The 25,446-nt window shown below is 37.0% G+C and overlaps 1 protein-coding gene across 2 annotated transcripts in view; it reads left to right on the top strand.

Annotated features, from left to right (window-relative positions):
• Positions 1–272: 272 nt before the first annotated feature.
• otp (orthopedia homeobox) overlaps positions 273–25,446 on the top strand; it is a 42,359-nt gene continuing 17,185 nt past the window's right edge. The window contains exons 1-3 of one of the 2 annotated variants that reach the window (XM_012292460.2): positions 273–794; positions 7,966–8,100; positions 8,860–9,041. In XM_012292460.2, coding sequence (XP_012147850.1) covers positions 8,022–8,100; positions 8,860–9,041 — 261 coding nt within the window. In that variant the 5' untranslated portion in view covers positions 273–794; positions 7,966–8,021. Of the gene's footprint in view, positions 808–7,965; positions 8,101–8,859; positions 9,042–25,446 lie in introns of both variants that reach the window. The other variant, XM_076535233.1, reaches the window with a different exon arrangement.

Genomic DNA, 25,446 nt, shown 5'->3' with positions numbered 1-25,446 from the left:
CTACCGCAAAACAGAGACAGCTAGACTACAGTAACCTGGATAGAGTTTACCTCGGATATGGACAGCCCCGCCAACCACCGTAGCCCGCCAGCTGCACACTCTGCCACTGCCGCTTCTCGATTTCTTTCCACCGGTTTTTCTCACCCCTTTTTCTTCCCTCTCAGACGACTCACGCCTCGAGCACTCTTCCACTTTCTTCCTCTTTTCGATTATTCCTCCACTCCGAATTTCTTCCTCTGTCCGGATCGTCACACCGGATCGATCTTATCGACTCGTAAACAACTTCTCTCTATACAAATCGTCCAAGTTCTCATTCTTTTTAATAATCCGACAGTTTACAAAACTACAGATCAATAAACACTCGTTAGCCATCAATTATCGCGAAAAAAATTGGACAAAGGTGCTCGAGGTATCGGCGATTGTTTTCAGGATCCTCTTCAGCTAGCTACGTTCCTGGCGAGTCTGAAGCACAGGAGCGATTTGATATCACGCCCACGAGGCAGTCGCGGGAGCGAGAAAGAGCTACCGAGGGCAACGGGGCAGAAGAAGAGGAGCGCAAGAGGGTGTTACGAGCTAGAGAGAGAGAGGGGCACCATCCGTGGATCGGGCAAAGTGGGGGAGCTCGGATATGGCAGCTAGGCAGTCCGCTGTTTGCCTTGCTGGGACACGGGCCGTTCCTCGGGCACATTCCGGAATATACCGCAACATTGTCGTGCTAAATCTACGCTAAATTCGCTGTATCTCTTGGTGGTTGCTTGAGCTTCAGCGGACGAAGCTCGCGAGGGTGGTTCGCGGTAAGTATTTCCGGTAAGTAACCCTTTGACGTGTCAATGGTACCCGATGCGGTTTGGATGTGTTCTCGACGGTGCCGACGAAAAAGGATACTTCTTGTGGATATTTCTGATCACTTGGACACGTCCATAATTATTTGTCCGGGGGTTGAAGTTGTGGTGGAGGTTCGCGTGTGTTCAGAAGTTCCGAACCTTAGAGCCAAAGTGTTCTTTTGCATCAAATTCTTCGGTTTCAATTATTTAACGGTGGAAAAATTGTTTTGAACATTTGTTCAAAAAATGTGACTTGGCTCTTGGGTACAGACAAGGTAGGGAAGTGAAGTTAATGATGTTAAGTCGCTTTTTTATGAAGAAAGTGGCACTTTCGTGACACGTGTAACAAAGAGATAGTAAAGAGGAGTTAATTCATAGAAATTGTTCAGTAATTGTATTAGCATATTCTAGGCATGACGAGGTAATTTCTTCTTAATAGACAGGTTAAACATTCCGGTGTTTGACACTTGAGGAAGAGTGAAATGTCTTTGATGTCAAACTTCAGATATCTTCTGAATAGGAATTGGAGGTAGTTTATTGTTTATATTTATCAATTTTTAATTAGAGTCATTTCGATGTTGAAGAATAGGTAATTCACTGTGTGTTATTTTTTATTTACCAAAGGGGTAAAAAGATATACGAAAAGAATGATATTCAGCAAATACAGGGGATAAATTATAAAAATAGAGCACTAATCTTCCCTAAATTAACCAGAAAATCAAAAAGTTAATAAACAGTTTTGAAGATAGGTTGAACAGCGACGGCAAATGATGGTACTTGAAACGTGATTCTAACTGTAGTTGCGATTAATATAATTCTTGTTACGTTACGTTTAATTAATTATGTGTTAAAGCACGATTATATGAGAGGATTTTTGTCAGATACGCGATGTTAAACATACATTTCATATTCGCTGAGTGAGTAATGGAACCTAATATCCTACACACGCTAAAAAGTATTTGCAAAACTTTCCACCACGCATAATTAATTAACCTAATTTTATCTATTTTAAATGCGAGAGGTAATAACGATATTTCAGAAGGATAAATGACCGCTTTAGTGTCATTTCAAAGTTTGTTTTGGAATTAAAAGATCGGTGGATCTAAATGCTTATAATTCACGTGTTATTTTACTCTATTTTTTTTACATGCATAAAAGACATCCCTTATTAAAATTTAAAGTGATACCAGGATAATGCGTCCATTTGTGTTTAAAAAGTTGTTAATTATGAAAGGACGATTCGTATAATTGCAGGCGCGAAAAAATCTGTTAAGACAAATAATTCTGAGCATAAAATATCTTCTGATGGTTATTTTACGAATGTTAAATAAATGAACATTTACAAATTTAACGATTAATTATTTTTGCTGACAATTTTCAAACTGCCTCTACCCGTCGGCGTCTGCTCTTTCAATAATCTTCGTTGCGAAGACCAATTGCAATACACGGTATCTCACAGTAATTCAATACACATTTATTTCCATCGAGATTCGATTACTTTAATTCTCACATTTTACCGGAAGTAATTATCCGCTGATTAAAGAACCTGTTTTAATTAACGTTTCAATTAGGATTATTAAATAAAAGAATCATTTATCTTTTGCTGGGGGTTTCACACGCTTCACTTTTATCTTGAATATTAAACTAATTAAAAGTTTTGCAAGGATTCGCTTTTCGAACGCTTTATCTTACAATCATTAAAATTTGTAGAAAATTTATGGCACATGTTAAAATATTATTAAAATGGCAGGTATTATGACAGATATTATTAAAATATTTTAGAAATCAAAATTTCTTAGTTCTTAAAATCTGGGAGTCAGAAATTTCGAGAGTTAGAAAGATGCAAAATTTTGATTTTTAAATTTGCGAATTGACAAATTTGGAAAGTTGTAGAAGTCATGAATTAAAGTATCGGAAAATGTGAGGTTTGAAAATGTTTAAACGCGAAGACAGGGTTCCGTATTCAAAATGGCGCAGTAAGAGAAAGTCAAACATTCGCGAAACAAATGGGAAAAGTGGTCTAATAAGAGGAAAAACTCTGGTCCGATAACACGTGGCGACCTGCTGTTCTCTCTCGTTCAAGGAAACCGTTTCTCGAGTTTGATGACCTTAATTACCTCAACACTGTTTACATTAGGCAGGAAGTTAAGGAACGATTTAGAGTTGGGAGCTAGTGGTAGAAACTGAGCAAAAGTGCGACGAATCTAACCACACATTGTTCTCATTCACGTTCGTTTTTCTAAATCAATTATTTCAATAGACAGACTTTAACATTTTCAATAACCTCTGAAATAGTTCATTTTATTTTTTGTAAAATTCTTTATTGGTACTGAACGACTATATAAATATTGTGTACAATTATCTTTTACTGTAAAATCAAAAATTCGGTTCTTGACACTCAAAGCAGTATGAATTTTAATAATATTGAACTATTAAAACAGTAGAGTGACAATACAGATTGAATTATTGAAAAAGAAACTAAATATTTTAATATTGAGACAATATATACAAGATTAAAAGACTTGTTCTTAATAATGTGTCTGACCACAAACGTCACATTCCACTGACATCAACTTTCCATCGACATCAAATTATTAATATTGAAAGAAATAAAAATTGCGACTATATGAACATTAATATTTTGATGCAAAAGAGAGTATATTCTGACGAAGATGAAATATTCTTAAGGGTTGAGACACTTGGGGGTCCAGTTTTTTGTAACGAGGCTCAAGAACAAATTTCCGTTCTGTAACAAGGCTCAAGAACAAATTTTCTTCTGAGAAAAAAATTATCAGAAGTGTCAGGTCCAATGTTAAGTCAGGTTACATTTTTCTTGGAAAATAAAACCCTGATTGTATAATACAGTCAATGTGTGTTACACTATATGGCAAACCACTTGCTCTAATGAACAAGTTTATGTTTAATCCCCCCAATAATTCACGTAACTAATTACATGTGTAATTTAATATTGCATGTATGTAATTTAAAATATATAAAAATGCAGAATAGCGTTTCAGGTTAACTTTGTCACCGATCTTCACACTTTGATAACATAGAGCCATCAGATCCACCATTTTTTCATCCCTTCGTGAAAAGCGCAAGGGCGGTTAATGTAACAGACGACTGGCGACCAAGTAATTTTATTACGAGAATTAATTGCATTTGGTGCAGTCGGGAGACAATGCAACGCTTTCGATTCCCGACGTCGAAACGAACGTGTCCATCACAACGTTTCCGGATTGAATAATGTGATTTATGAATTTATTAATCAGACGCTTTCGACCGTTTCGATCCGTCAATCGGCAACTTTTCAAACGCCCATCAATGCGTTTTTGTCACGAGACGTTGACTCGTGGATCATTCGACGTGTTCTTTATTGAATTTTTTTCTTTTTGAATGGTTTGGGAAAAGGAGAGGATAGAGGAAATAATCGAGGTTTCTCTTTATAGAGTCTTATCGATTTAATTCGATTAAAAATCCGATAATAGGAAGGAATAGGATTAAACAATCATTCTCGGAGGTAATGAGAGGCAACGGTGGAGAAGCAAACAAAAGGTCTGCCGCTAATCCTGCCTGCTAATCGTATATCTCGTTTATACATTTTTATCGGGGCTTGAATTTAGAGAATTAGATGGTTATGCGGTTTCTTTGCGGAACGAGTGTAAGGAATTTTCAAATTTCTAGAGCTCGAGGTTTTAAATTTCTTCATTTAATATTTTGACCAAATTACCAAATTTCATAAAATTCTCAAATTTTCTAAATTTCCCAAATTTTCCAATTTTTCCTAAATTCCCAAATTTCTCAAACTTCCGAATTTCCCAAAATCCCTAATTTCCACATTCCTCAATTTCCAAATTTCCAATGTCCCATTTTTCCCAATTTCCACATTCTCAAATTTCCAATTTTACAAACTTCTAAATTCCCTAATTTCCATACTCCCAAATTTCCAAATTCCCGAATTTCTCAAATTTCCCAAATTTTCCAAAATTGAAATTTTCCCGTTTCCCTAAATTTCCCTAAATTCAAAAATTTTCCAAATATCCCAAACTTTCTAGAAATCCCAAAATTCCAAAAATTTTCAAATTCTCAAACCCACAATTCCAATTTTCCCAAATTTCCCAATTTTCCCAAATTTCCCAAATTTCCCAAATTTCCCAAATTTCTAAAATATTAAAATACAGTCCTCAAGTACATTTCTACCAGAACATCACTTATTTTTTGCACAACAAGTTAATACTCATCCTCTTGACATAAACACATCAAAGAACGCGCCGATTTCATTTTTCATACAAAAACGATTTAAAACCTTGTTTCCCAGAAAATTAATTGTAATCGGGATAAATAAAACCACACAACTTGTGTATTATTCGTGCCTTCATACAGTGATACTTCAACTCTCAGTTCGTTTCTTTTTTCAATCAGTTTCAGCAAAAACTCGGGAAATTCAAGTTTAAAGAACAATCGAATGTTTCACGCGTTCTCTTCACGGTTCTTTGGCACAAGCAAAAAATCACGATGAAGAGATCAAAGAAACCTTCCGAATTTCAGAAGGGTACTCATAAATACCGGTTCTGCCGGCAAGATCGAAATAAAATCATCAGCACCCATAAAAATAAAAACCAGTCATAAAGTTCATTCATACGGAGGTTCCATTGAGCAAACGGTTGCTGCACGGTGGTCGGGCCACACAGTGTTTCGAAGAAACACTCGATGCACATTTTACGATCCTTCGATACATTTGATCACTTATTGGTCAATTACTATGCAATTTTTTAGGAAGGTTAATTCTCGAATTAATTTAATTATTTTCATCCTTTGTGGAACAGGTGCAGGAATTGTTATGGATTGAATTTTAGAGTGGTTTTTTTGGGAATTTTGGAATTTTTAGATTTGGGCGTAATCTATTTTATAGATGTATTAATTTCCAAATTTCCAGACTTTCAAATTTTGAAATCTACAATTCCCCAATTTCCAAATCTTTAAATTCTCAAATTCCAATTCCCAAATTTTCAGATTCCCAAATTTTGAAATCCACAATTCCCCAATTCCCAAATCTCCAAATTCTCACATTCCAATTTCCGAATTATGAAATCCACAATTCCCCAATTCCCAAATCTCCAAAGTCTCAAATTCCAATTTGCAAACTTCCAAATCCCCAAATGTTGAAATCTACATTTCCCCAACTCCCAAATCCCCAAATTCTCAAACTCCAACTCTCAAATTTCCCAATCCTTACTTCCCAAATTCCCAAACTGTCCTACATCCAACAACCCGCTTTTCCAAATCCCTAAACCACTAAACCCAAATTCCTAAATTTCCGATTCTTAAATCCAACACACAGCTTCACCTTCCATCGAACATCAAATTTTAACTCGCAATCAATTAACAAAGAAACCGAAATCACCCTTCCGGTAAACCACTCATTTATTAAATAACCATGATAACGAAAACGATAGTAAGTTCCCGTACAAACGATTCTCCCCAAAAATATTCGACAGAAAATCCAACACCTATTTTCGATATTTCGAAGAACCTCAAACATCGGACTATTAACGTTGTTATGCGCATATGATCGTATTAAACATATCGAACACGAGCTCGCAGACGCCGAAAATGAATCATTATTAACAGGGGTGGATTATAAAATATCGATGCAAAACTGCTGGCTCGCGTGGCATATTTATGAAACCGATAAAATTCCTTCGTTAGCACATTATCGTTTCGTTGTGACTTCATAACGCTTGATGTATCGTTTCACGCTTAATTAACTGGTTACGCGAAATCGAAAGAAATGTTCGGTTTGTTAACCCTTATCCGTGACCTACGATCCGTTTATGAATTATGCAAATTTCTCGACAGAGTGGGTATTACGTACCTTTATTTTTCACCCTTCTAAGGGATGACAGCATGCCATTCTCTGTCAAGATCCGTTGGAAGAATTTTAATTTACACAGAGATCTAATTAACATCTGTTAGGGGAGATTCGATTGTATTATTACCGCGTCTGCGGAACCTAACTGCGAGTTTTGAGAATTCGTGTGATTTTCATAAATTTTATTTTTTGAATTACAGCACACAGTGAAATTATTATAGGAGTACTTTGTAGAACATAATTATATTGTGTCGAGGGTTGATTTTGTCAAATACAGGGAACATGTAAGAGAATAAAATATGGTCAGGTTTGTTTTCAACAGAACTAAGTATGATGACTTTGTGGATGTTCCTGAAGAAATTTGAAGGTTTAGCTTTTTAGCTACTTTCACAATTGAGGGATGATACAAACCTGATTGACATATGTACTGACAGTACGATAGTATTTAGGGTACACTAAATTTCAGAGGTATTAATATAATAGTTACATTAGTTAGTTCACGTTTATAGCATAACAGATATCGTTATTATTTAGGATTATATTAAATCATTGTATAAAACAATAGGGTATTGATAACATATTAAAGCATTATTGATACCAAAAATATATTGCCTTAAGACATTCTGTCTTTCCTAACGTTTCTCAAGATAAAGTTTCTCAATTATATATGATGAAAAATGAGAAAAGGGAATTGAAGTATTAATCAATTTAACAATGGTTAACTTCCAAAGCAACCCCAACTTCAACCAAATTCAAAGCTTGAGGCCAATCGAGACCATCCATTTCCGCGATCTCCTTTCCACCTCTTCCATAAATCCGTCCAAATTCACCGGCGATCCAGCTCTGTCTCCCATCTTACAATCGCAGAAAATCCCTAGTAGGTTGAAACTAGTTTACAGGCTTACGTAAGTCTGAGTCGTTCAAAGCGCGATGGCCGCTCGATCACGGTTCCGTCGGCGAACAGTCCTCCCACGCATTCTAGAAATTTTCTACGACCAATACGCGATCGGTTCGCACGAACACGTGTCCATAGGTGCACGAGACAGAGTTGGATGTGTGTGTTTGCTCGCCTAGAAGCCGGAGGCCGGTGACGATTCTCGCACCTCCGTGCTAAGTGGTCCGTGCTCCCCTCACCACCGACCGGCCAGCTTCTGCTCCTATACAAATTTAAACTACATAGAGCGAAAAAAGGGAGTGAGAGGTTGTGAGGCGGCGGATCCTCCGGGAGATACTGTAATGGCTCATTTTTATCACGTTTCGCATTCGCAGGAGCGAAGGATCTTCATGCGCAGGACCCGAAGAGGCACGACAAGTTGTACGCCGTGATGGGAGTGAATTTGGGGCCCGGGTTGTCTGCCAACCTCACGCTTCATCGGGAATTAATCATGACCGTGCCTGACACGGGTAAGCGTTTTACCGTGTTGAAACGTTTCTCTTTTCTGTGTTTTTTACTTCCTTTTTTTCCGCCCCTCCGGACTGACTTTGTCGGTGACACGGAGCTCGATACATTTTCAAATTCGCGCGCGAATGTACTTGAGGAAATGGAGTTTGTGTCGATGAGATACTCGCGGTAATAGAATACGTTCGCTTGGTTTGATACTCGAGAATTCAAGGGAGGTTTCCTGCCATTTTACGCTTCGTGGAAAGTATAATTCCTAAACTTTATTTATTTTATTTTAGCTTGGTAAAATTAAATTAGTTTTCTACATTTTCGTATTTACAACCTTTCTGAATTTTTACATTTGGAAATTTCTTTCAACTTCTGAATTACTAGGTTTCTATATTTTTTCTTTCTCAGATTCTTAAATTAACAAATTTTTCTCAGATCCACAAATTTCGGAGTTTCACAAACTACTAAATTCTCGGAGCGTCTCTGCATCCCTCACTTTCCAGATTCACAAATTTTTCATTTATGTATTGTTAACAAGTCACCGCTCATGTTTTAGGTTCTCAATTTTTTGGAATGTCTCTAAATTCTTAATTTGGTAAATTGTGTTTGCAGACATTCAAATTTCCAAGTTTCGAGTTACTCCATCATCCCTCTTCTCCAAATAATCCCATGTTAGTAAATGCAATATGTTTACACAGTTGCTAATCTTTAAATCCGCAACTTGCCATGTTACAAAATTCAAAGTACGATTGAAAATTGGTTCCATATTACAGGAAACACGGGGACGATCGAACAAGGCGACAACAAACCCGCCAAACAGAAACGACATCGGACAAGATTCACGCCAGCTCAGTTGAACGAATTGGAAAGGTGTTTCAACAGGACCCACTATCCGGACATTTTCCTCAGGGAGGAAATTGCTGTGAAAATTGGCCTCACAGAAAGTCGGGTGCAGGTAAGTGTCATTGATAAGATTTCCTCTCAAATTTTCTACGATTCGACATTTTTAATCCCTTGTGGAACGTAAACTCGACACCCTGATATAAAATACACCCTTCAAATTGTGTATAGGTGTAATAATTGCGTTTAGGTATATTAATTCGTGTCAAGCTTATAAGCAGATGTTTATTTAACTTATAATATTTGCATTTATCATCCCCGAATGGTTAATAAGAATTTTTTGAAGTAAACAGAATTTTTCTGGACAAAACGTGAACAAATGTATGTAACATCTGCGTTTATCATCCCTTAAACGTTAATAAGAATTTGTTAGTACAAACAGAATATTTCAGGATAAAACATAAACATGTGTGTACATAACATCTGCGTTTATTATCTCTTAAACGTTAATAAAAATTTTTTAGCATAAACAGAATCTTTCAGTAAAAAACATAAACACGTAATCACCCCCTAAATTTTAATAAGAATTTTTTAAGATAAGCAGAATATTTCAAATATCTTTTAAAGTTAATCTGATATATTTTGAAGATAGAATTTTGTAAAGTAAAATGTTGAGTATACGGTTTGAAGGAATAATGTTGATTTCTCAAGATACGTTTAATAGGCATAAGTAAATGGTACGTCTCGGAATCAATTCCGTCGGCCTACCGTGGCTTTTCGGATTAAAGTGAAACTTGGAGTAGCGTTAAGCCTTCACCCTACGGGGTGCGGAATTTTGGTGGACTACGGGACAACCGCAAAACTTTCTGCAAACTTTCCCCTGCTCCGAGCAAATTTCAAAGATCACGGGAATGACCATATTGCTGTTAATGAAATTTTAACGCTTTGAACGTTTATTCGCTGCAATATGTAAGTGAAAATTATTTGAGGGAAGAAAATATTTTTGAATCCGAAATGTGTCAAAAGTAAGTTTCCTAATATTAGGTTTCCTTAAGGTCACATTAGTTTGGTATTACTTTGATAATGGTAATAATTAATAATTGCTATGAAAATAATTTGAGATTAATTCTTGCAATTTTTCTTTAAATTGCATTTCAGAAGTTTTTATTAGGTTAGAAATTTTTGTACACAGCTCTAATTGACAGTCAAGAAAACTAAAATAAATTAACGGAATCGCAGTTATAATTTATCACTTTGTAGTTTCGAATTTTCTTCAACTGTTTCATAATTGATTCTTAATCAACTTATTTGTGTATTTACTTTCCGCTCGTGTTTTATGCAATTCGAATACATAAGTCCCTGTAAATATGACAGAAGATTAATATTAAAAAGCGTTCGGATTTATTAATATACCGCAGAAACGCAAACCGATGATACAGCTAATAAACCTATCATCAATTACAACGAATAGTTAATATTTAATACCCACTAAAAAATTAGTCACTTGCTTCACTATTACGTGGTAAATGATTCAAGTACGCATTAAATAATTTACTGTGGCGTTGCAATTTTATAATATCGAAAAGAAAGGAGCAGAAACGCCGATAATAAACAGAATATTTGGAGGAAGCTTCGTATTTGGGTCGTTATTAAATAACGAACGTCGTTGACCGCGCTTTAAAGTGGGAATTGATAAAAACCGATACTCGTTGACCAACAGGGGGTAGTTTCCACCCCCAACCGTCAGCCGGTTGGAGCTTTTTTAAGTCTCCGGGGCACGTCTAGAAAAACGAAGCTAATAGAAATTCATGAAAATTTTATTCGCAACTTGGAAGCGTCAGTCAAGCCAAGCGTCGAGCTGCATATCAAACAGTTCTGCTCGTCTTCGTTCTCGAACACGTGGAAGCGGCGACATGTGTGCGACGTTCGTGCACAGATCCCCGATACTTTTTCGTCCCGATTATCAGGAAACCCACTGCCTCTCATATGTTAATCCCCCGTTTCGTGACATCGCGATCGACGCCGTCCAGAAATATACTTTACAGATTCGGTCCATTAAATACGCGGACACTTTTATTTCGATCTCGAAAGCTTATGACGCTGCTTCTTTGTGTCTCTCTTTGAGAAATATTGTTCAAGTTCTACAGTTCAAAGTTTCTTTATTTTTGAATTTTTATATTTGTGAATTTATATGGTCTCCAATTTTTATGTTCACAAAGTTAAAAATTTAGGAGTTAATATTGGAGTTCATAAATTCAGGAGTTCAGAACTTTAGAATTTGCTAAATCCTTAGATTTATACAGTCCTATATTCTCAAGTTTCTATATTCGCGAATTAGACCTCCAAATTCTGGCAATCACATAAGTTTGAATTCCCAAATCTCCACGTCCTCAATCCCTACGTTTTTAAATTTCTACATCCCCAAATCTCTATATCATCAAAATCTCCATGTCCTCAAATTCTTAAGTTCCCATATCCCTACACCCCCCAATCTCTACGTCTCAAAATTCTTAAATCTCTAATTCCCACATCCCCAAATCCCCACGTTCCTAAATTCCCACATCTCCAAATCCCCACGTCCCCAAATCCATAATTTCCCAAATTCTCAAATCCAGAATTCCCACATTCCTAAATCTCTCAATTCTCTACTTCCCAAACTCCCAAACCCTCAACCCCCCAAAATTCTAAGTCTCCACCTCTTCAAATCCCCTAATCTCAAATTCCCAAATTCCCAAATTTCCACTTCCTCATCACCAATCTTCCCAAACGACAAATTCTCAAATTTCCAAATTCCTAGTTATCAATATATCCCCTCCTGATCTCCAAAATTCCTCGAAAAACAAGTAACTCCCAAATCGAGAAACAAGTAACCCTAAAAAGATATCCATCGTACCGTCGAATGTCGGATTCAAATATTCAGCAATGATTAATCAGAGTGGTTGAAAAACAGGAGAATCAAGGGAAAAAGTCGATGCGAGTTGCAGGTAGTTCGAGAAGGTGGACGCAGAATAAAGATAAAGGGAGAAGGTAGGAGACACAGCAAAAGAGAAAGAGCGAAGGGAGCATCGGGGTGGCTGGTTGCCTAATTGAAAGAGGTTTTCCGTGGGCGAGGGTAGACATCAGAGCGAACGAAGCGTTTCCAAGGAAACCCAGCGGCGGGCTCTCGTGTGGAGAGGGCCCAGGCACCAATGGGGCTGCTAGGGAAAGGCGCCGGCGCCCAGCGTCGCTATACTATCGAGCGTCGCTATCAAAGATTTCTTAACTCGCCATGGCGGACCCGTCGCTCAACGTTTTCGCGAGCATTGGCCCACTACCGTCACTCTTTCTGGACGGCCACCCTCCGCACACGTGCTCCTCTGCAACCCCTTACGAACGAACTCGTCCTTTATTATTGCCGTCTTCTACAAATTGAAACTGCAATTTCTTGCTTACCGATTGCTTCTATGGCCTCCTCTATCGTTTACGATGACTGTATTAACTTTTGGACGTACGATTTATTTTCTGGATGCGTCAGGCGAAACTGTTATAGCACTGTTACTGTAGTTAATTGTAACTGTTAACGTCTAATTGTTATTCTAACTGTTATTATAGATTTATTGGAGATTTTTGTTTGGGTTTGTTGGGAAAGATTGCGGATTTTGTTATAGGAATGTTCTTTGATGCTGTTGAATATTAGTGAAATCCTTCGATTTTGAGATTTTGTTTTTGTGTTTGTTCTTGCTGGTTTTTAGAAGGAAGTCTTTTTTATTTTTCTTAGAAGAAGTTGCTAAGTGATTCTAGGATTTCTGACTACTACAGAAATGTTAATTTCTTGAAATTTGAGATTTTATTCTTGTGACTGGTTTTGCTCGTTTTTAGAAGGAAGTCTTTTTTAATTTTCTTAGGAGAAATTATAAAGTGATATTTTATGCTAAAATGATCTTCGATTTCAACTACTACAGAAACATTAATTTCTTGAATCTCGAAATTTTATTTTTGTGTTTGATTTTGTTAGTTTTCACAACGAAATCCTTTTCACTTTTCCTTGATAGACTTGTAGGAAGTTTATATCATAGTACTTTCTACCGAAATAACCATTCAGTTACTATTGTAATCTTAGAAGTTCACAAATTTTGCTTCCTGTGTTTGAAGAAGTCATTGAGAAAATTTTGAAACTTCTTTTTTGAGTCTGAAAAAGTTCGAAGCTTTGTTGCTGTGATATTGGGAACATTCACAAATTTTCATGTTTGAAGTTTCAAGACGTTGTAACAATCGTAAATTTTCGAATTTCTTTTTGTGCGAAAAACTCTTCAATTTCTCTTTGAAAAAGTTAGTATTGTCTTCGTTGTCATTTTGTTACTATTGCAACTTCACTTAATTTAGAAAACTTCACTTCTGTGTAACTGATATTTTTTCTGATCAAATATTGCATAATTTTTTATTCGAAAGAACTCATGCAGCAACTTACTATTATATAAAGTCAACGAATCATGGAGCTTCATTTTAGTGATTAATTTTTGTAAAATATTCAGGTTATCTAATTTTCCTCTCAAAAAGTTCGATTCCTTGCAGTAACATTCGCAGTTCATACACATCACTACAATCTTTGCAATTAATTTTAAAAGCAATTGCAATTGCATTTTGTTTAAATTCCAATGCATTTTATTATCAAACTTTTCCTCTGAAACTTCGCCAAAATCCCCCGAATACTTACAATTAATTTCAGAGAAAAATTCTAATCACATCGAATTGCTCCCAAAACCTCGCTTTAATTCTAAATCCAATAGCAACGAAATAGAAATCATACTTTCAAACGACGAGTTCTCGAAATAACGAAGAAACTATCCGCAATTAAACGCAAAACTAAAAAAGCAGCTATCGAATCAAACGACTCCCATATTAAATTACGACTTGAAACCGAGTAATTATCGATAGCAAGAATCGCCGAAAGCTGCGTTTATAAAGTTTGCGCGCGAACGATCGGGACTTTTTAATCGAACGAAACAATCAGGATTGCAACGGGGGTAGAATGGATCAGAGAAATCGGTGCATCGAAAAATTAACCAACGACCGGCATTAATGCGATGATAGCGTTATAGTGAACTGGGGGGCAAAAGCGTTTCTAATTATCAACAAAATACTCGAAATAGTGCATTGAAATATTACGATTTATCGATCTGTTGTAATTTATTACTACTCGAAAAGAGATGTAATTGCCGTTCCGTCTCTAATTGCCGTTAATTAACAACTATTATATTGCTTGCACGATAACGCATCGTCGGGGCAACTGCTTTACAATCAACAATTACTTCGGTGCGGCATCACGTAGCCGATTCCGAATTATGCGAGGCATTTAATTACGCTTTAACGTAATAACGTTTTCAATTGTGCCACTCGTTTAACGTTGACCGTGGCCATACGTATCGTGGTCCGATTTATCTCAGATACAAACCGATGCGCGAAATATTTTTTTTTTTGTAAACGCGATAATCAGATATTTAATGAAGGCGAACCCCTATGAAAATCCCCTCAATCAGCCAAAAATAAAATAATCAAAAGCCGCTGACTTTATCGTTAAAAAATTCACGCGCCTCCTCGCGGACCTTTCACTTCGTTTAATTAGTACCAATGGATATAATGAATTCTACATTAGACCAGCTTTTATTATTACCAATAAAATACACACATCGCACCGTATTTATCTCTTCTCTCCGTTTCATTTATTTCACTACGAAGAGTCGTATTGAGAAAATAGATTGTTTAACTCTTCCTATTTTTTTATGCGACAATGGTAACAACTATAACTAGTAGTTACTCATAACTTAATTATGAGACAATTAATAATTCTGTGTTTACTATCAAGTTTATAGACTTTTTGTAGTGGAACACTTGTTTGAATTGTATTTATGGAATTTCGAATTATTAACATATTTATAGTTTACAACACATTGTGTAATGATGCATAGATTTTCCTATATAAATTCTCCCTAGGGTTTTTATAAGCTTTTCATAGATTTTTCTTAACGTTGCGTTAATGTGATGGCATCGACACGTATGTAACATAACCTAATTGTAAGTTCATGTATTGTATCGTACATTTGTAACATAACCTAACATTACATTTTTACTAGTATTATTTACATTGAGTTGTATTTGCCATACATTGAATTTCTCACGCGTTGTATATCACGTGTTATATTTCCTATGCGTTGGATTTGTCAACCATTTTGTTCTCGACGCACTGTATTTTCTACGTTGTGTATTGTCCACATTCTGAATTTCTACGCTTTGTATTTGCACCCATTGTATTTCTTACGAGTTGTATTCCTCGTATATTGTATTCCTCGTGTGTTGTATTCCTCATGTGTTGTACTTCTCATGTGTTGTATCTGTCACACGTTAAATATTGTACATGTTATAATTCTCACACATGAAATTTCTTGCACATTGTACTTCCGCCCACTGCATTCCTTACGAGTTGTATTCCTCATGCGTTGTTTTTACCACACGTTGATTTTTGTGCGTGTCATATGTCTCACACATTGATTTTCTTACGTGTTGTATTTATACAAACTATATTCCTACACCTTCAACTTTTCAAGTATTGAACTTCTCCAACATTTTGGGAAATTTGGGAATGTTGGGAAACTTGGAAAAATTGGGAAATTTGGGGATTTGGGTGATTGGAAAATTGGGAAATAGGGAAATTGAAAATTTTAGATTTTGGAATTTGGAGAGTTGGAAATTTGGGTAATTGGAAAATTGGGAATTTGGAAAATTGGGAAATTTGGAAATTGGGAAATTGGGAAAGTGGAAATTTGGAAATTCGGGTTCCAAATCCTTTTCCGTTGTTTTACGCGCCATATTTCTACAAGTTGTTTTTCCTACATATCCTCATATTAAACCACACGTGATCACCATATCCAGACGTATCCCCACGTGTTGTATCTCCTTGTCTCCCCAGTTGACTCCTGCAATCATTATCGATTATTGTGTCCCACAACTTATGCATGCCAATCTACATCCCTCCAATCCTGTCATGTTACTATTATTCTAGTATTACCCTAACACCTATTATTCCATCAAATATTATTCCAAAACAATGAATACCACAAGTGATCCAAAAACCCCAAACTCCGAAACTTGTCATTCAACAATCGATTCAAAGACCACAAAAATAATCTCCCTCCAAAAGTCCGGAATAAATTTTTGTTCTGTGCAAAATCCTGATCAGAGGTCAATGGCTGGTTTTTTACGCTCCCGTGCAGTTTTAGAAACGTGCAACTCGTTCCTTACCGTCAATCATATCTAGAATATTAATTAACCGTTTTCGATGCTTCGAATAAAGCTCGATGATCCGCCAATCCGCGTATCGTTCCGCGTGTGTCCGCGCGTGCGCTCTGTTCGAGACGAAAAGCTTTTGCAGCCGGACATTTATCGCACGATAGTCTATTTTCGGGGACATGTATCGGCGCTTTACGGTTTTAATTACGCGTATTTTAATCCGCCCAGGAGACATTTTCTGTTTCCAAAGCTGCGCTTCGGCAGCGACGGCGCGGCGGCGGCCGCGGAACGAGCTTTATTAGACCTGCACACAGCCGATTTAAATTTAATCATAATGAAGAGGCGATTAAAATTGCAATCGTCCACGGAATAGAACCCATAGCGGCGGCCAGTTAACGTCTGCTAACAGGCATTTAACTTAACTGCCTCAGGTAACTGCTCGTTTCTAGGCTGAAGGGTCCTTTCGATTACTGCCGCCCCGGAAATTTTATGGGGCACGACCTTTTCGCCGATGGCTACGACTTGCATGAAAGCTCCGAAGGAAAGGGAAAAAAACAGCGACTGGAAAAAATGCTGGATGCCGGTGTCTACGTTCGAACTACCCCCGCGGTCGTTCGTTTTCCGCCCTCTGCCGTTGTTCGTTATCCATCGTCATCTTCTCGAAACACGGATTAATGCTACTAATGGATGTTGCCTCGAATGAAAAGGAAACGTCGTTTAGGTTTATGAACCTGAGCTTCGGTTTTATGATTATCTCGGTGATAATGGTCCGTGCTGCAATCGGACCGACGCGACGTAGCCTCTTCGAGAACAGATGTACTTCACAGTTTTCCCAATTCTCAACTTTCCACTTTTCAAATTTTCCAATTTTCCAATTTCCCTATTTCCAAGTTTCCCGAATTTCCAGATTTCCAAATTTCCAAATTTCCAAATTCGCAAATCCCCATATTACCAAATTTCCTAATTTCCACATTCCCAAATTACCAAATTTCCATTTTTCCAATTTCCAAATTTCCCAATTTTCCAATTACCCAAATTTCCAACTCTCCAAATTCCAAAATCTAAAATTCCCAATTTTCCAATCACCCAAATCCCCAAATTTCTTAAAATTCCCAAATTTCCCAAAATTCCCAAAATTCCCAAAATTCCCAAAATTCCCAAAATTCCCAAATTTCCCAAATTTCCCAAATTTCCCAAATTTCCTAAATTCCCAAAATTCCCAAAATTCCCAAAATTCCCAAAATTCTAAAATTTCCAAAAATTCCTAAACTTCTAACTTATGTAAGTTCTTCAACAATTTTTTAACATCACATTTTATTAATAATTGTTGCTATTTCCCTTTATGCTTCAATTTATATTCGGCAACCGTATACAGTCGCGAATTTATATTTTCTAGAAATAGAATTTCATTAACACGTTGGTCGCCCATAATGGTTATCGGCAACGTACATTACGAATTTAACACGTTCGTATCGTGCGCATTCATCGAGCGAATGAAATAAACAAAGACAATATAAATATTGATAGTGATATTAACTATGAGTGCGGTATAATATTAATGATATTATTAACATTGAAAATAACAATATTAATTATATTAATAATTTAGTGCGTTTTACACATGCTTGTAATGAACATTATTCTGTCAAATAATTAACATCCGAGTCGCACAATGATGTGTCTTCAGTGATGTAGAGTGTAGAATGTCAAATTTACACAGATTTGATAACATAGCAATTTGGGAAATATAGAAATATGTCAGAAGAAAAAGATTAAACTTCTAGATCTCCAAATCCCTAGATCCCCAAATTTCAAAATTCCCAAATCCCTAGATTCCCAAATTTCAAAATTCCCAAATCCCTAGATTCCCAAATCCCTAGATCCTCAAATCCCTAGATCCTCAAATCCCTAGATCCTCAAATCCCTAGATCCTCAAATCCCTAGGTCCCCAAATTTCTATATGCCCAAATCCCTAAATTTCCAAATCTCTAGATCCCCAAATCCTTAGATTCCCAAATCCTTAGATCCCGAAATCCCTAGATCCTTAGATCCCTAAATCCCCAGATAACCAAATCCCTAATTCGTAAAATTCCTAATTCGCAAACTTTCGATGCCTAGATCTGCAAGTCCCCATATCCCTAGTTTCTCAGATTATTTCCCAATTTCCCCAGCTTTTCATATTTCTGGTTCTCCACATCCCAAAAATCTCTGCATACCCTGATTTATTTTGGGAAATAATCGAAACTCGAATATACGACTACGCTACTGCTAAAAGTCACATATGCCGCTCGGAGAGACGGTCCACAGTGGCGAATGTCGGAGTATTGCTTTCAAAGTATCCCACGGGAGCTGGACGAATGGCGGTGTCATTCGACCATCCGCTGGGACAAACAAGTGACTGCACCGAGGGTAAATGTAGTTTGTTATTGTCTCGTCCTGAGAAATGGGAAATGACTTTGGTGTTCGATAACTGCGATCACGTGACAGTTCAAATACTTTGTTTAATACGAGTACCACGTTGAAAGTCTCGTTATATGGCCTCTACGCAACTATACCCACATTGTTGGAGAACAGCTTCAATTTTGATCTTAGATGTTTCTTTTGACTAGAAACATTTGTGGTAATAAATATGCAGCAAGGAATATTCTTGCGAACGTGTACTATCTTACAAATTCCATTCACCCTCTTTACCTCTCAATTCATATTCCCAATAAAAGTTTCAAAGTCGATTCATTTTATTCGATCGATATCGAACGATTTCACCCTAACAGTGTATTTTCGCGGCTACGAAATTATTCAGAGCCGGTAGACGTCATAACAAAATGGGCGTTAGATGATGCTCCCTGGGGTCATCGCGGCGACATAGTTTATCCATTGAGAACCCCAATTCTCCTGCTCCATACGTAGTCATCCGCGTGTGTACACGGGGATGCTTTTCTCTTCGCCTGTTCCCGTGGTCGTCGGTGTTCGTGTGCGTACACAGCACCCGGCGTGATATTTTTCGGCTCACGACACGTAAGAGCTAATATCGCGGTCTATGCATATTTATACGGCATTAAAAATCACCCCTCCCTTAAAATGCATAGGCTGTTGCATAGCAGACGCGTTGGATCTTCGTCGACTCGCGTACGATGAAGCGTTTGTCATGATGAAGAGGATGAGGAACTGGTTACTACCCCTTCTTTTACTATTTCATCGAGACGCTCTTGTAGTTGCGTTGTTCTTTTTGTTAGACTGCTATTTTGAGTGGTTGTTGTGAAATTTTTAGGTATTCAAGGTACTGTGGTTTGGTTAGGTTAGGTTAGGTTGTGGTACTTATTGAAAGAAAATAAGGTGACTATGATAGTATGTAGGGGTGGTATTCAAAGTACTGTGGTTAGGTCAGGTTAGGTTAGATTGTGGTACTTATTGCAAGAAAATAAGGTGACTATGATAATATGAAGGGGGTGGAATTAATTGATCATCGTCATTGTTATTGTTAAAATAATAATAATGTATTTCAAGTCAACATTTTGGATAATTAGTTATATACATTATATATATAATGTTAATGGGTCTCAGATAGTCCAAAAGTTTATGTCAGATTTCATACATTTCCAAATCCCTACAAGTACCATCTATCTTCAAGTACCTTCCCCAAATTCCATGTGTGAATCTCTATAGCGTATATCCACACTTTACATTCGCTAATCCCTGGATCACACATGTTCTCAAATCCTTATATGCTCAAATCCTACATCCTCAGATTTCTGCATCTAATCCCTGCATCCTCAAATCCCTACATCGTCAGATTCCTATATTTCTACATCCTTGCATCTCCAAAACTACTCCTCTAAATTTTAATATCTCTATGTTGCACATAATCTCAAATCCACATATCCCATATCTCTAACTCCCAAATTTTGACATCCCCAAATCTTGATATTCCACATTCATACACTCAAAAGTTTTGACGTCCCCAAATTCTTACATCCCCAAATATATATATCCCCAAATTCCTACATTCCTAGTTCCTAGTTCCTACGCATCCCTAAATCCTCACATCCCCATATCTTCAACTTCATCCCCTAATCCCGTAAATTTCTCATCTCCACAAAGGGTTAATACACTCTGCCCGTCGCAAAAAGATCGAACGTATGATTAAGGAAGCTATTTTTAAAACACACCAGATATTTCCAGCGCATTAGTAAACGTGTTTGAATTTCGAGAGAGCGGGTTTAATGCGAGACTAATGTTAGGAGGGTAATGCCCGTTGTCCCCGTGTATTCTTATTCCGTCAGGACGTTGATTTATTTTGTAGCGTGTGCCTAGGCGTATTCGATATTCGTTCGATGCCGTGGCGGACGGCCGGAAACAATGTGTCGGTGATTTAACGCGAGACAGAACCGTGATCGAGAGTGATTCGCGTTACGGTGAAACTTGACGCGCGCATGTTTGATGCGCCATCGTAAAACACTCGATTGCCGCGTACACGTGTCTGGTTATATACGCTGGACGCATCCGCGTAAATGATCAGTGATAGTTTATGGGTAGAGAATTTTGCCGATGGAAATTCCAGATCGATCATATCTGACTTTCAATGCTTGATTCAATGCGCGCTCGTACTTCCATATCTGTCTTCTGCCATTTTTGATCATTTTCTACGCTTTTTTTTAAATGTGTTTGTTAGGTGGTCTTACGTACTTTTTAATTAGATTTCTTGGTATCTTTGTTATTTTAAAATTAATTAGGGGATATATACAACTGTTATCAGGGAATTTCATTTGACCATATGGGTTGATACTTGTAGGGTTGATTTGTACATCTGTGGTTTTAATATTTGTTTCTGTATTTCTTTATTTCCAATTTTGTTAATTAGTACATAAGTTTCCAACGCACAACTGGAAAAATACAAATTTCTAAATATTCTAATATATGTATTAGTAAATTTTGTAAAAGAATGAATATGTGAACATTTCAGCGAGCATTTAATCTACTAAAATATTTTTCTTGGAAGTACCACTCAGTTATTGACGACATTCGAATGTGCCAATTTTCGAAAGTTAAATCCAGCTTCATGAGTAATTCGGGCTAATTTAACGACAGAATCGTCTTAACGGTATTGCGTTCATGAAATAATAATAAAGCATAAATGGATCAAGTTTACGGTTCTCCATGGTTGCCAGGGTTGCAAGTGTGCATTTTATCGGTAGTTACCACCTTTACGACTACCTATATTTTCTTAAGATTACTGGTAGTACCTTTAAACACTCCGAGGAAATCTACCTACGCATTACGTTATCTAAATGCACGTAATTAACAATTTATACACAGTAACCCTTAAAACATTTGAAATTCCGCTACAAGAATTGTTGTTAAATATTCAACTTGTTTAATTGAACATTAAACATTGAGAAAGTTCAACTAAAGTTTATCATTTTTTAAGCGAAGTAAACGATCTTAATATTCGTTTAAGGTGAGAAACGATGAATATTGTATAGATTAGTCGATGCATAGCAGACATGTATCATTGAAAAGTCTAAAAATTCTGGAGATAGATTAAAATTCAATCGGTTAATTTTTTGTTAGTTGCTGCTGTTTATTCTGGGCTTTTTCATTTAAATTTATCGCACCCTATCTGTCCGAACATTTTTGGAACATGTACATTTTTAGAAAATCAAGTCACATAAATGTGGAGCTGAACTGAAGAAACAGGGGGATAATGTGTTTGTCTATGTGTCACATTTTTTATTTAAAGTCTAGGAAAAAAGTTAAACTCTTGTCTTATAATATCGTGGTCCACACATGATATGATCTTTGATACATACTCGACTCACATTTTCTTCAGGATTGAATTTTGAGTAGAATTTTAATTACCTGCTCAATGATCCACATCCTAAAGTTAGTATTTAATCTCTGACATTTAAATATTCTTTGACTATCTTACTGTCATAACAATAAATTTCTTTGTCTGCACTTGCCAGAAACTTTGGTTTAATTCCAAATATAACCTGTACAAACAATTGCAATTCATTGTAATATAATTTCGAAATATAGCGCCTCAACATTCTTTACCAGTTCAGATAAAGATTTGCCAAAAAAAAAATCGTAGGTTAAGGGGTTAAAGTGAGGGTGAACCTGAAATTTTAATTCCGAGTGACATTAGATCATGACGATCCACTAATGGCCCAACGAAAATGTCCCTCCTGACGTGGCGCAGTGTGAAACAGTGGGCGGTCCGGGTAATGCGTCTTGCCACCCTTGGACAGGAGGCCAACCACCGTCATCAATCAGGCTAACATCGCACAAACTTATGTAGTATTTATTTTCATTAAACATTAGCCGCACCGTTTTCTTTCCCCGTGTTGCAGCATTATCCGGTCAGAAAACTATCGCCGGCCAGATTACTTGCAATGAATTATCAAACCGATATTGATCGAAATCAAAATTCAACACCGTTCAATAACTTCTTAATGCTTGATCGTTTATTCACGGCCGAGATCGAAACGTAGACAGATATTTTAATTAATTTTGAACGGTGTAAATAGTGTATAGGTCGCGATTCCGCTTTTGAGTTTAAAATTGTGCGTGCTTTTAACCCTTAAGGCTCCGACTTTTAATATGTGAATATCGCAGCTTATTTTCATCGTACTTTACCTTGCAAGTTTTAAAATTTTTAAATGCAACAATGACGTGTAAATAATAATATTAATCTTTATTCATCTCAGAAGTGATTTAATTTTTATAACAATGTTTATATAAATTGTAATGTGTGGGATTTTTTCGAGGGTGCTTGAGAGGCATACTTGAGGCGTTAAGCGTTATGTGACTGATGTAACAGCGTCATAAAACGTTCCTTTTATAGCTAATTACAGTTTTGGAAAAAGGAAGTAATCACATGGAGATAAGTCAGAATTTAGAAGATGTTAGAACAAACTTGTTTTTTCTCCAAAAATTCACGAACAGACAGTTCACATGGTGCGTTATCATGCAACAGAAACCAACTTCCCGACACTCGATATTCGGGCCTCACACGAACGATCCTCTTCCACAAATGTTCCATAACACCCAGATAATATTCGCCATTAACATTTTGTCCCTGTGGAACGAATTCCCGAAGTATAATTCCTTTAGAATCGTAAAAGCAAATTAACATTGTCTTCTTTCGGGACTTCTGGAATCGCAACTTTGATTTTGGAGAGCCAGGAGATTTCCACGTAGCACTTTGGCGCTTTGTTCGAGGTTCATACATGAAGCACCAAGTCCCATCACTAGTTTCAATTGATTCCAGGAATGTACAGTTTCGTCTGCCTGTTTTGATAAGATCCTCGCAATATTCAACGCGAGCAATTTGTTGCGCTTGTCTGTGATTTTGTGACACGGTGACGAAAGGTTCTGTCGCATTAAACGCTATAAGTTTACAATTCGGTGCTCGATTCCAATAACGATTGTTGTGTTTTGTAGAGGAGGTATGTTTTCAGATAACATATTGTTTTAATAGATAGCGCTAGTTTTCCTTAAACTTAAAAAGTTCCGTTACTTTTTCGACATACTGTGTAGTTTCTTCATAACAGACAGTATGCCCATCGAGGCTGACCAGTGATCATCACTTCTACTTTGCAAACTTCGCCAAGCATAAGTACTTCGATAATTTGTTATTTAAAGAAAAATCCAAATACACGATCAAAATATATTCGTTCCACATCAACACAGCATTAGACTAACCTAGTGAATAGATTTCCGCAAACCTATTTGTGAAATGACCTCCGTAACCTCTTGATCAATCTTGATCAATCGTCCATCTTCGTCTTGAACAAACCATTTCATCGTCATTGTCCTGTACAGGAATTGCTTGATAATATTCGATGAATAATTGTAAACTTGTGTACCTCTTCGTCCGGAAAAATTCAGAACATAAAAGAATGTCAGTTGAATTAAATTTTCATCGTCGGAAGATCCCTGCGAAAAATCTAGAAAGCGTTATCTCGCTTTGGCGGCGATTCCAAGCATTTTTCCGCGAAGTGAGTCGAACTATTCTTCAATGGCGTGCTGAAAGCTACTTCTATATATCTTAGGGTGTTGGGCAGATCCCGCCGCTTGCCTTGATGGCAAGCTCAATTTATATCAACGCCCGTTGAAACCCCCTTTACGAGGTCTCGCCGCCTCTTTCACCTCACCCTAACCTTAGACCACCCCTGAACTCGCCCAAACCTTCGTTCTTGCCACCTACAGACCCCTGAGAGATCCCGGGAACTCTTTTCTACAGTTAAACTAAGCTATTCGCGATTGACGTGGAGAAATAGAAAGAATCACGCGTTTCCCTGATACTTTCGGTTCTTTTCAATTGGGGTTAATGTTGTGATTAATTGAACTTGAGTTATGACAAATTGAGTTCATTGCTAGATATGTATATTGTAATTTGTCAGTTTTATCAGCAACTTTTGTATGATGGATGATGAAGATTTTATACTTATTGCTTTTATTCATGTAGGTTGTAATATTAGCATATTGGTATTAGTATAAAATGGAGAAATTGTGTAATATTTTTATGAGATATAATATACTGAATTGTTCAGAAGCAATATACAAATGGATGTACAATCAGCTATCCACTGAAGGGTTAAAGGTTGAACAATGTTCCAAAGTCCTAAAGCACTGAAGTCCCAAAGCTCTCAAGTCCCAATCTTCAAAAGTCCCAAAGCTTCAGAGTCCTAATCTTCCAAAGTCCCAAAGCTCTCAAGTCCCAATCTTTCAAAGTCCCAAATATCTCACGCTCCAATCTTCCAAAATCCCAAAGCTCCCAAGTCCCAATCTTTCAAAGTCCCAAAGCTCCCAAGTCCCAATCTTCTAAAGTTCCAAAGCTCCCAAGTCCCAATCTTCTAAGGTCCCAAGCTCTCAAGTCCCAAAACTCCCAAGTTCCAAAGCTCCCAAGTCCCAATCTTCCAAAGTCCCAAAGCTCACATGTCCCAATCTTCCAATGTCCCAGAGCTCAAAAATTCCAACCTTCACAGTTTTGATAATGGGAATACCAGAGTCCCAAAGCTCTAAAGTTCCAAAACTACAAAGTATCAATCTTCCAAAATCCCAAACTTCGAAAGTCCCAAAACTACAAAGTATGAATCTCCAAACTTCTAAATCTCCAAATTCAAAAAATTCCAAAAATTCGAAAGATTCCAAAATTCTCCAACTCCCACAGTCGAAAACCTAAAAAATCCCAAAACCGTGAAACGCAAATCTGCCCGAACATGAAAATGCGAAGGCCACGAAAATAAAAATAA

The sequence above is a fragment of the Megachile rotundata genome, chromosome 9 (assembly GCF_050947335.1).
Source record: "Megachile rotundata isolate GNS110a chromosome 9, iyMegRotu1, whole genome shotgun sequence".
NCBI classification, from domain to species: Eukaryota; Metazoa; Arthropoda; class Insecta; order Hymenoptera; family Megachilidae; genus Megachile; species Megachile rotundata.
Note: the sequence above shows the minus strand (reverse complement) of the source record. Positions and strands in the feature narration are given on the sequence as shown.